This window comes from Papio anubis, chromosome 3, assembly GCF_008728515.1.
Source record: "Papio anubis isolate 15944 chromosome 3, Panubis1.0, whole genome shotgun sequence".
Taxonomy (NCBI): domain Eukaryota; kingdom Metazoa; phylum Chordata; class Mammalia; order Primates; family Cercopithecidae; genus Papio; species Papio anubis.
Window position 1 is genome coordinate 24,497,188 of NC_044978.1, and position 11,602 is coordinate 24,508,789.

The window sequence follows — 11,602 nt, forward strand, 5'->3', positions numbered from 1 at the left end:
ATTGGTTACCACTTGGCATTTGCCTTATTTGGAACACAGTTTGAATGCTCAGCAGTGTATAAGTGGTTGAAGTGTGGCTGCTGGGATTCGCCAAGACTCAGCTATTGTTACAGGTGCATACTCCTAAGTTGCGTTTTTAATCCTCTCTACTTATTAAGCTATGTTGCAGATCATCCACAAGGACTCAAATGTGGATGTATGAAGTCTTTCTCAGGCCATATTAAGTTCACTTTAACGCTTCTCTTATAGAAACTAAGAAAATCGTAAACCACTCTACAAGTAAGAAGTACATTACTAACTAGTGGTCATTGAAAATGACTATTGGTTAGTCAATACTAAAACAAAAAAGTAGATAGGAGGGGAAATCCTGCCAGAGAGAGTCCCTGAACCCAGTCTGTGAGGCTGGGAAAAGTCCCTGTGGTGAGGTGAGAAGGTTGAGGCAAGTGGGTGGAAAGGACCCTGGAGGAGGCCTGTCTGGTGCAGAGAAGCAGGGGCAGCCAGCCAGCTCACTTCCCCACCACTCGACACTTCCATTCTGTCATGACTCTTAAGTAGGGAGGACCTGGACCCCACGAAATCACAGTTCCATGGGCAGGTGAGTAGCTCAGGCTAGGCCAGTGAGTGGCCTTGATCCCTGAAAATCCCTCCTGATCCTGCTCCCCCTACAGAAAGTATTACTGCACTGAATGACAACATGGCCTGCTGTTACCTCCTACAACCAACTAATAAAGCCAAAAATACTGTAGGGTATGTGGAGACCCCTTCTGAAGGTGAGGACTCACACGGGGTCCAGGTGACCCCTGACAGCTGAGACACACACACTACCCATTGCTTCACCGGGGCAATGTGTAAGTTCGCTCTGTGCATCAGCTCATTAATGTTCCCAAATTTCCCATGGGTTGCAAAGAGCCGAGATCGCGCCACTGCACTCCAGCCTGGGCGAAAGAGAGAGATTCCGTCTCTTATTGAAAAAAAAAAAAAATCATTTCTGAAATATTCTGTAGAGGCAGGGCCTGGCTATGTCCTGAACTTCTGACCTCAAGCGATCCTCCCACCTCTGCCTCTGAAAGTGAGCCACTATGCCCGGTCTGTACTAAATTCTTTAAAGTTGAGAGGCTCCACATTAGCTCTTCTTCCAGTCTTGAAGACTTTGACCGTGCAATTGATCCAACGAATGCTTCCTCATCCCTCAAATTCCGCCTAAAATGTTACTTCCTCAGGTGAACCTGAGTTCATAGGATGGGGCACAATCCCATAGGGTGGGAGAGATCCACCCACTCACCCACTGAGATAAAAACTAATCCAAAAGGGTGTTTGTTTCTCTCTCTTTCAAAGGCAGCCAGTTCTCAACGACTCCACCTTGCGACCCCAGGCTATGGGAAGCAGTTGACCCTGCAAAGCTCTCCACTCCCTTACCATCTGGGAGGGGACGCTGTGCTGGTGAAGCTTTTAAAACCAACTTGCAGACTTACTTGGACCCTCAAGTTTACTCATATAAATAAAAAATGACAAGAATCCGAAAAGACAGCCAAGGGAATTAAATGCCAGTCGGGGTCAACAGGTCCCTGATCACAGAAGACGGTACACCCAGTTCTCAATCCTCACAGGATCCCTGCACCCAGGGTCACAGAACATGCGCAGGCCCTTCCCGCCCACTTCCGGGGGAACCGCCAACCACCGCGCAGGCGGAGCCCCAGGCAGGAAGTCGCGCACTAGGCGGGGTTGGTTGTCTTGAGGCCTTCTTCGCGTGGGCCTGGTGGGTCCTGATCATCCTCTGGCCAGGGTTACTGATCCGTCTGCTCCAGGTGAGCTGGGAAGGCCACAGGAAAGGCCCAGAAGGGCCTCGCCAGGAGGCTTAACTGGGCAGGTGCTTCCTGAACAGTCGCTCTGCCTAAACCTCCGAGTCGCTGCCTGCCGACGACTGGATCTCCTTAGTCTCTGGCGTAGCTCTTGTGAAAAATTCAAGATTATAGAGTTAGAATGGGGGTGGTGGGCCTGCGTCAGTTAAGCTTTAAATGTTATGATCTGAATTAGGGTTTATAAAGTGGCCATGTTTCTTCAAAGAGTTAATGTACGTGTTTGGAAGTGGGGTTTGGGGAGTTAAGGGAGCGAAGTGGTAGCTGCCAATTGAGAACCCACCAGCCTACATCGCCTGCACCCTCGAACTATGTAAACATCCTTTAATCCTCACAAGGGTCTTACAGGTACGAAATATCATTTCAACTTTGTAGATGAGGCGCTTTAGGTGCAGGCATGTTAACAATCAGCCAGTATGATGATGGTTGAAACTGAGAGCTTGGAATCTACCACAGGTTTTATTTATTCCTCAAACAAGCTAGAGAAGCTTGCTGCCTAATGAGGGGTTTTTACAGTTAGGTAAAGAATTGCAGAGTAGCTGTAAAATCACATTATAACTGTGATACATGACATGATGGGGAGCTAGGCAAAAAACTTGGACTAGATCTTATTGGATCTTTATGCTTTGTTTTCCTTAAAGCAGAGGTTCACAAAGTACAGTCCGCAGGCCAGCGTCATCATCTGGGAACTTAGGAAAAAACCAGCCCTACTGGATCAGAAACTGGAGATGTGGCCCAGGCAATCTCTTACCAAGACCTCCAAGACCTGCAAGGTAAGGTATGAGAACTGCTTCCATAAAGTAATAAAAGACCGGTGGAATGTTTTCAGTTGGAATATGAAAGGATTATGTTTGTATTTGAAAAGGTCAATTTAGCTACAGACTTAAGAAATTGGAGGCACCATTGTGTATCTAGGAGAGAGACAGAAGTGGTTTATACTAGGGTGGTGACCATGCCTGCAGAGCTGTTGTGTTCACTTAATGTCCTGATTTTAAATAGTAGAGAAGACTGATTTGTGTGTATGCTTGGGGAAAGGAGGGCACAATGATACCTGGAGTGCGTACCTCTTGTGTCCTTTGCACTGTGCTAGAGTCCTTTTTTTGTGCATGTTTTCTTAAAAGTATATTTTTTCTTCTGATTTTACCATTTTTTCCAATGATGTCTTGCAGTTTACTATGTGACATTGGGCAAGATTTTTTTTCTTTTTTTTTTTTTGACGGAGTCTTGCTGTGTCAACGAAAGGCTGGAGTACAGTGAATGATCTCGGCTCACTGCATCCGGCCTCCCAGGTTCAAGGCTTATTCTTCTGCCTCAGCCTCCTGAGTAGCTGGGACTACAGGCTTCACCACCACTCGGGCTGGATTTTTTGTATTTTTTAGTAGAGACGGGGTTTCACCGTGTTAGCCAGGATGGTCTCTGATCTCTGGATTCCTTGTAATCCGGGCCTCACCAGCCTCCCAAAGTGCTGGGATTACAGGGCGTGAGCAAATCACTCGCTTTTTTTTTTTTTTTTTTTTAAGATAGAGTTTTGTTTTGTCACCCAGGCTAGAGTGTAATGGCACCATATCTCAGCACTGCAACCTCTGGGCCCCGGGATTGAGCCATTCTCCTGCCTCCCAGCCTCCAGTACACTACAGGCTGCCACCATGCCCGGCTAATTTTTGTATTTTTAGTAGAGACAGGGTTTCACCATGTTGTCCAGGCTGGACTTGAACACCTGACCTCAGGTGATCCACCCGCCTTGGCCTCCCAAAGTGCTGGGATTACAAGTGTGAGCCACCACACCCAGCTGGGCAAGATTCTTAAAACTTCTTCAGGCTCAATATTTCCAATCTCTGAGCACCCTGTGCACCCTCACTCCATTCCCATGTACTTTCTAACTTTCTTGTTCTGCTCAACAATACCCATTTGAAAGTATTAAGCAAGTATTGGGAGTTACCATAGCCACATTTAGTGTGGGCAGGTGGGAAGAGTGGTTTGTAAGAGACAGTATTCTTTTTCTTTTCCTATTCTTTCTTTTCCTTTTGTAGAGATGGGATTTTGCCATGTTGCTCAGGCTGGTCTTGAACTCTTGGGCTCAAGCGATCCACCCAGCTTGGCCTCCCAAAGTTCTGGGAATATAGTCCTGAAGCCACCACTCCCGGCCATTATTCTATGTTTTCTGTAGTGTTGTGTTAGAATTTTTCACAAGTTACTCTCATCCCTGGATATACACAGGGCATTGGTTCCAGGGCACCCTGAAGATACTGAAATCCATGAATGCTCAAGACCAGTGGATGCAGGTTCTGCATCCCAGGAATACTGTATTTTCGGTTCTATCTGAAGTTAATTGTGTTAGTGGATGCTGAACTTCCTGATATGGAGGGCTATTTAAAATAAGGAATGTATTTTAAAATTCTAAAACTTCTGTCTTACTCCAAAATTAGTATAGGAAAATTTTCTGAAGCATACCACTACTACAGTGAGCCTTTGGAAGTTACTGCCATTACTAATCATTTCAGGACTAGCAACCTTACAAGACATGACAGCTTTTAGGTGAAATGCCAATGTGCTGCTTTTTTGAGACGGAGCCTTGCTCTGTTGCCCAGGCTGGAGTGCAGTGGCACAATCTCTGCTCACTGCAACCTCTGCCTCCTGGGTTCAAGCAATTCTTCTGCCTCAGTCTTCCAAGTAGGTGGAATTATGGGCATGTGCACCACTGCCAGCTAAGTTTTGGATTTTCAGGAGAGATGAGGTTTTACCACGTTGGCCAGGCTGGTTCTCGAACTTCTGACCTCAAGTGATACGCTGCCTTGGCCTCCCAAAGTGCTGGGATTACAGGTGTGAGCCACCACGCCTGGCCCAATGTGCTTTATATGTAAGTAAATATAGGTATCTCTATATATGTATTACATATAATACATAAACTATAATACGCTATAATATAAGTTTGTGGATTCAGCTAAATTTGTATGACCTCTTGAGAGATTTTCTGAGATAGTCCTATAATACTTTTTATTGTACATGTGTTAAATGCCAAGGACTATGACAGGTGTCTTACATAATTTATTCATTTATGCTTAAAACCTGAAATAGTAGTATTTCCTACTTTCTGAAAAGTGAAACTCAGAGAAATTAACTTGACCAAGTACGTGCAGCTAACTTTGAATTGGATGAAAACCCAATTCTATTAGGTATTGTTAGCTCTCAGTTTGCATTTTCTGTGTTTTCTCTAGTGTAGTGTTGGATCAGCAAGCCCATTTTTCCCTGTTAAAATATTTGGGATGCATTATTAAATATGAGCTACTGAACATATCAAATAGGAAAAATGTAAGTTGATTTGATATATAGAGGGATGCATAGGATGCTGTGAGAGCGTAAAGAAGGAGCACTACAACTTAGTGATTGAGTATCATGCCAGTGGTTATGCCAATTAGCGTAATGTTGGATAAGTATGTTCAAATTCTCATAGACTGCACTTTTACAGCTCTAGGCTTTTACAGCTCTAATTGAGGATAATAGCTCCTAACTTATGGAGTTGTTCTGGTCGTTTAATTGAACCTGTGACTATATGGAAGATGCTTAGCATAGTACCTGACATATAATTATCCTTGAGGACATGTCTCTTGGACTAAGTCTCTAGAAGGACCAAAACTTAGTCCTAGGAAAGAAGTGAGGGTAGGGTAATCTAAGCAGAAAGTGGTTTTTGCAGAAGCGGGAAAGCATGATACCTATGTTTGTTTGTTTGTTTTTGTTAAGTACTTTGGGGGGACTGTAGCCAGATGAAGATAATGAAATATGAAGGGTTCTGAATGGTGAGCTAAGGGTGAAAAACTGTCCTGACTTGTGGGGAGTTATAAACAGATTGTTATGAGGGGAAACAAAATTTAAGTCGTTTGAAAAGTGAAGGCCTGAGGGACAAGTTAAATGATATCAAGAAGCAATAGGCATGTTGGGCGCGGTGGCTCATGCCTGTAATCCCAGCACTTTGGGAGGCCGAGGTGGGCCGACCACAGGGTCCAGAGTTCAAGACCAGCCTGGACAACATGGCAAAACCCTGTCTCCACTAAAGTTACAAAAATTAGCTGGGTGTGGTGGCACATGCCTGTAGTCCCAGCTACTCAGGAGGCTGAGGCAGGAGAATCACTTGAACCCTGGAGGTGGAGGCTGCAGTGAACCAAGATCGCGCCACTGCACTCCAGCCTGGGCCACAGGCTCCACCAAAAAAAAAAAAAAAAAAAAAGCAATAGGCAAATCTTGAATTTGGGGTAGTCTAGGACAAAGGTGGATTTAGGGTGCATTATTCTAGATTGAAAAAGATTTAAAAGAACTAATAAGCAAATGCAATACATGGCTCTTGCTTGGATCCAGATTCTCATACATCTGACAGAAAGCTCCTTTGGTCAAGAATTAACTACCATTTACATGATATTCTTATAACAAAAAGAGGTTGTTATACTTCCCATTTTACAGGTCAAAGAAATGCAATTCAAAAAAAGACACATTGATTTTCTAAAGATACACAGTAAATAACTGAGCCAGGATTCAAATCTGGTGTCCTCTCAATAATGTTAGTGCTTACATTGTTAAATACTGCCTCCTGTAACATGTTGTGATAGCTTTTGCTTGTGCAGCCCTAGGATACTGAGTTAAAACTTTGGGAATAATTGATACATGGTGACTTTCTAGGGCTACTGCATTTTTTCCTATTCTGCTAGTCTAAAAAGAATGTCTGTATAGTAAAATAACTTGCTAGGTCACCAAGACAGAGCCAATTTCACATGTCAAAACCATGCATATGATATTACTCTCACTGTCATTGGGTTATGAGGAAAGTGAGAAGAAGAAGAAGAGTTGAGAAGTGTCTAGGTAAAGAGGATGAAGGGGAAAAAATACTGTATTGATGGTTAGGTGGCTTGCAAGCTTTGATGGAGGAATTTGACTTGCTTAAAATCGGGTACCTGTGGGTGTCTTGAAAGCAAGCCAGGAAGTTGTTCTGCCTCACTCTTGTTTTGAAGTGTCAAACTTACAGAAAGATTGAAAGGGTATGCATCCTTATACCTTTTCCCTGGATTCACCCCCATTGTTAACTGTTTGCTACATTCATATTTTCTCTATTTATACATATACATATACATATATATATATATTATATATATACACACTTCTTTTTTTCTTTTGAGACAGAGTTTCACTGTCGCCCAGGCTGGAGTGCGATGGTGCGATCTCAGCTCACCACAACCTCCTCCTCTCAGGTTCAAGCGATTCTCCTGCCTCAGCCTCCTGAGTAGCTGGGATTACAGGCATGTGCCACCATACCCAGCTAATTCTGTATTTTAAGTAGAGACAGGATTTCTCCATGTTGTTCAGCCTGGTCTAGAACACCTGACCTCAGGTAATCTGCCTGCCTTGGCCTCCCAAAGTGCTGGGATTACAGGCGTGAGCCACCGCACTTGGCTATACATTTTTTTAAATTGTTGAACCTTCGGGAACCTTCGGAAACCTTCGGAAAGCTTCAGGCTTCCAGATGGCTTCCCGCTGTGCATCAATATATATATCTCCTAACAACAAGGACATTTTACTTCTTACTGTGATAATTTTATTGTGCTCAATTTAACACTGGTACGACAGTATGTGATATACAGTCCATACTAAGAATCTCACATTTATTCGTTCCCAACTGTTTTTTTTTTTTTTTTTTTTTTGGGGGGGGATAGAGTTTCGCTCTGTCACCGAGGCTGGAGTGCCATGCTGCAGTCTCAGCTCCCTGCCATGTCTGCCTCCCAGGTTCCAGTGGTTCTCCTGCCTCAGCCTCCCAAGCAGCTGGGATTACAGGCACATGCCACCATGCCCAGCTAATTTTTTGTGTTTTTGGTAGAGATGGGGTTTCACCATGTTAGCCAGGATGCTCTTGAACTCCTGGCCTTAAGGGAGCCGAGCGCCTTGGCTGGGATTACAGGAGTGAGCCACCATACCCAGCCTGTTGCCAGCATTTTTTTGTTTTATTTTGTTTTGTTTTTATTTCAAGATCTCAGATGCAATCAGAGGTCACACATTGTATTTCTCATGTTTGTTTCCTCTCCTTAAATCTAGAAACCTTTTTTTATGCTTGTTTTTCCTGACATTGATATTTTTGAAGAATGCATACCAGTTGTCTTATAAGAATGCTCCACAATCTGAATTAATTTTCTCATGGTTAGCTTGAAGGTCAATATTTTTGGAAAGAATATTATACAGGCAATGTTGTATACTTGCCATAGCATCCTATCAGGAAGCCCATAAGTTTGTCCCATATTTTTTAGTTTTTTTTTAAAAAATAAGTAATGTATGGGGTGAATCTCTGCAGTATTAATATCTTGTTTTTCCAAGAACTTCTACCCAGTGATTTTAGCATTCATTGATGATTCTTGTGTGAATGTTTAATACATTTGTGATTATGGAATCAGATTTTAAACGTGGTGTCTTTTCTCACTCATAGGAAGGATTCCCTGTCTTGGATGTGAGTCTGCTTTCTTGAAGAAAACTTGACTTTATTTCATTCAGTGGGAAGAGCAGCAGCACAGCTATTAAGTTCTAATATGCAATTGGCTGCAAGCTGTGAAGTGTTCGTGGCAGTAGACTCTGAAGCTAAGGAGCTGAGGGCTTAACAAGTTTCTAGAAGCTGCCATTAACATGCCAAGTCAGTAAAACTGAAAGCTCGCCAGATTTCAAGGTCTGGGGAGGATATCCACTGTGTACTGGGTCGTGAGCTCTAGAGAGCTACACCTTGCTAAAATAAAAGAATTATCTTACCTACTATCTTTGTTCAAGGCTCAATGGAATTTGTGGCGGCCCTGGCTGACCTCCGAGCAGAGGCTAGCTGTCCCATCTGTCTGGACTACTTGAAAGACCCAGTGACCATCAGCTGCGGGCATAACTTCTGTCTCTCCTGCATCATTATGTCCTGGAAGGATCTAGATGATAGTTTCCCCTGCCCCTTTTGCCACTTTTGCTGTCCAGAAAGGAAATTTGTAAGCAATCCCCAGCTGGGTAGTTTGACTGAACTTGCTAAGCAACTCCAGATAAGAAGCAAGAGGAAGAGGCAGGAAGAGAAGCATGTGTGTAAGAAGCATAATCAGCTTTTGACTTTCTTCTGTCAGAAAGACCTAGAGCTTTTATGTCCAAGGTGCAGTTTCTCCACTGATCACCAGCATCACTGTGTTTGGCCCATAAAGAAGGCTGCCTCGTATCATAGGAAGAAACTGGAGGAATATAATGCACCGTGGAAGGAGAGAGTGGAACTAATTGAAAAAGTCATAACTATGCAAACCAGAAAATCACTGGAACTGAAGAAACAGGTAAAACATAGGGCAGAAGAAGTCAAGTCTGAATTTGAGCAACTTAGGTTATTTCTGCAAAATCAGCAAGAGACTGTTCTTAGGCAATTACAAGATGAAGAGATGGATATTTTAGCACAACTAAATGAAAGCCTAACAAAATTTTCAGATTATACCTCCTCATTAAAATATCTACTCAAGGAGATAGAGAGCATACATGTGAAGTCAGAACTGGAATTACTGGCTAATGTTAAGGATATCTATCACAGATATAAAAATTTAAAATTCCCTGAACCTTTTTCATTCAAATTAAAAGAATATGGTTACCATCTGCCTCCACAATATTCTGGCCTAAACAAAATCATCAAGCGATTTCAAGTAGATGTAATTCTAGATCCTGAAACAGCACATCGTAAACTTATAGTCTCAGAAGATAGAAAAACTGTGCGGTATGGAAATACAACACAAAACTTACCTCGTAACCCAAGAAGATTTTATCTCCTCCCAGCTGTTCTGGGTTCTAAGGGATATAGCTGTGGCAGGCAGTACTGGGAAGTAGAAGTGAAAGACAAGCCTGAATGGATTCTTGGTGTCTGTAATGACTCTCTTCCCAGGAGGAGGAAGAGTCAACCAATTTTAGTACAGGATGGACTATGGGGAATTTGGCGATCTAGTCAGAATAATTATATTGTATTGGGCCATAAGGAAATTATTCTGCTGCCCAAAGTAACACCTAGTAAGATTGGCATTTTTTTAGACTATGAAATGAATGAGGTTTCCTTTTATAATTTGAATGATAGATCTCTTCTCTATACTTTTAATGATGATTTTACAGGAATACTTTGGCCTTATTTTTATACTGGAACTGACTCAGGACCTCTTAAAATTTCTACAGTAACAGATTCTGAATGAACTATTAGAAGACTCATTTTCTTTCACCTATTAGACATAACTGAGCCAGTGAATCTAGTTTTGGCCATTCTGTATTTTGTCCAGTTTTTCCCTTAAAAACAACATTTTTTATCTCAGTTTCAGCAACTTCCAAAAATGATTATGGGACCTACTTTATGATAAATTATGGGGTCAATGACAAGGTAGTTTAGAAAGTCTACAGTAAAATACTTGAAAAATCTATTACTGAATAAATGTATTATGTAAGAAAATATATTACTTTTGTAATTGCCAATAAAAGCCCAATAATTTTTTTCTGTATTATATACTTTTAAGAAAGATTAAGTCTTTATTAAAGGCATTCATCATTACTCTTGGACTACCTGCTATTTAAATATAGCCTCTTTTTCTTCTTTTCTTTTTCCTCTTCTCCCCTCCCCTCTCCTTTCTTCGTTGCCCAGTGCAATGGCTGGGATCTCTGCTCACTGCAGCCTTCATCTCCCAGGGTCAAGCAATTCTCCTGCCTCAGCCTCCCAAGTAGCTGGGATTATAGGTTTGTACCACCACACCCAGCTAATTTTTGTATTTTTAATAGAGACGGGGTTTCACCATGTTGGTCAGGCTAGTGTCGAACTCCTGACCTCCAGTGATTCACCTGCCTTGCCCTCCCAAAGTGCTGGGATTACAGGTGTGAGCCACTGCACTGAGCCAGGTAGCTACTTTGAACCTTTTTTTTTTTTAATTAAAGTTTTTATTTTTCTATTTTGCCCAGGGTGGTGTTGACCTCAAGCAATTCTCCTGCCTTAGCCTCTCAAAGCACTGGGATTACAGGCATGAACCACCATGTCCAGTGCCACTTTCACCTTGCATTTGTCTACCTCCATTTTTTTTTTTTTTTTTTTTTTTTTTTACCGTCTCTCTCACTCTCTCGCCAGGCCGAAGTGCAGTGGTGTGATCTCGGCTCATTGTGAGCTCCGCCTCCCGGGTTCACGCCATTCTCCTACCTCAGCTTCCTGAGTAGCTAGGACTACAGGTGCCTGGCACCATGCCCGGCTAACTTTTTTGTATTTTTAGTAGAGACGGGGTTTCACCATGTTAGCCAGGATGGTCTCAATCTGACCTTGTGATCCACCCGCCTCGGCCTCTCAAAGTGCTGGGATTACAGGTGTGAGTCACCATGCCCGGCCCTACCTCTGTATTTCTAAGTAACTTACCTTATTTTTTATTTTGTGTGCCTTTGTCAGTATTGCCTTAGTCCTATAGAAAATAAGATGGCACTCTTACGTCTTCCTCTGTCACACACACAACCAGTAGATAATCTGTTCCCACTGGACAGAGTACCCTCTAGTGCTGTGCAGCTACAGTGCTTCACTTTGGGAACTGATCTCTAGTCTCAGAATCCATCTTAACTTAGTTGCATGTTTTCCTCCTTAGGTTTATTCTGTTAATTCAGGCATTAACATCTTTCAATAGATTACAGATGGATGACATTTGGAAAAACGTGTCAACAAAAAAGACTAGAGCTTTTGATGGGATTATGTTTTATCTTTTTAGATTAAT

At 42.5% G+C, this 11,602-nt stretch overlaps 1 protein-coding gene across 2 annotated transcripts; it reads left to right on the forward strand.

Annotated features, from left to right (window-relative positions):
* Positions 1 to 1,720: 1,720 nt before the first annotated feature.
* LOC103884746 (tripartite motif-containing protein 60) lies at positions 1,721 to 10,360 on the forward strand. 2 transcript variants are annotated; one of them, XM_021938919.2, is made up of 3 exons: positions 1,721 to 1,805; positions 2,501 to 2,634; positions 8,314 to 10,360. In XM_021938919.2, exon 3 carries the CDS (start codon positions 8,651 to 8,653, stop codon positions 10,061 to 10,063), a length of 1,413 nt encoding a protein of 470 aa, XP_021794611.2. In that variant the 5' UTR covers positions 1,721 to 1,805; positions 2,501 to 2,634; positions 8,314 to 8,650; the 3' UTR covers positions 10,064 to 10,360. The 2 variants fall into 2 exon arrangements, with proteins under 2 accessions (XP_021794611.2, XP_031520044.1); XM_031664184.1 differs by having other exon boundaries at positions 2,501 to 2,629.
* The last annotated feature ends 1,242 nt before the right edge of the window (positions 10,361 to 11,602 follow it).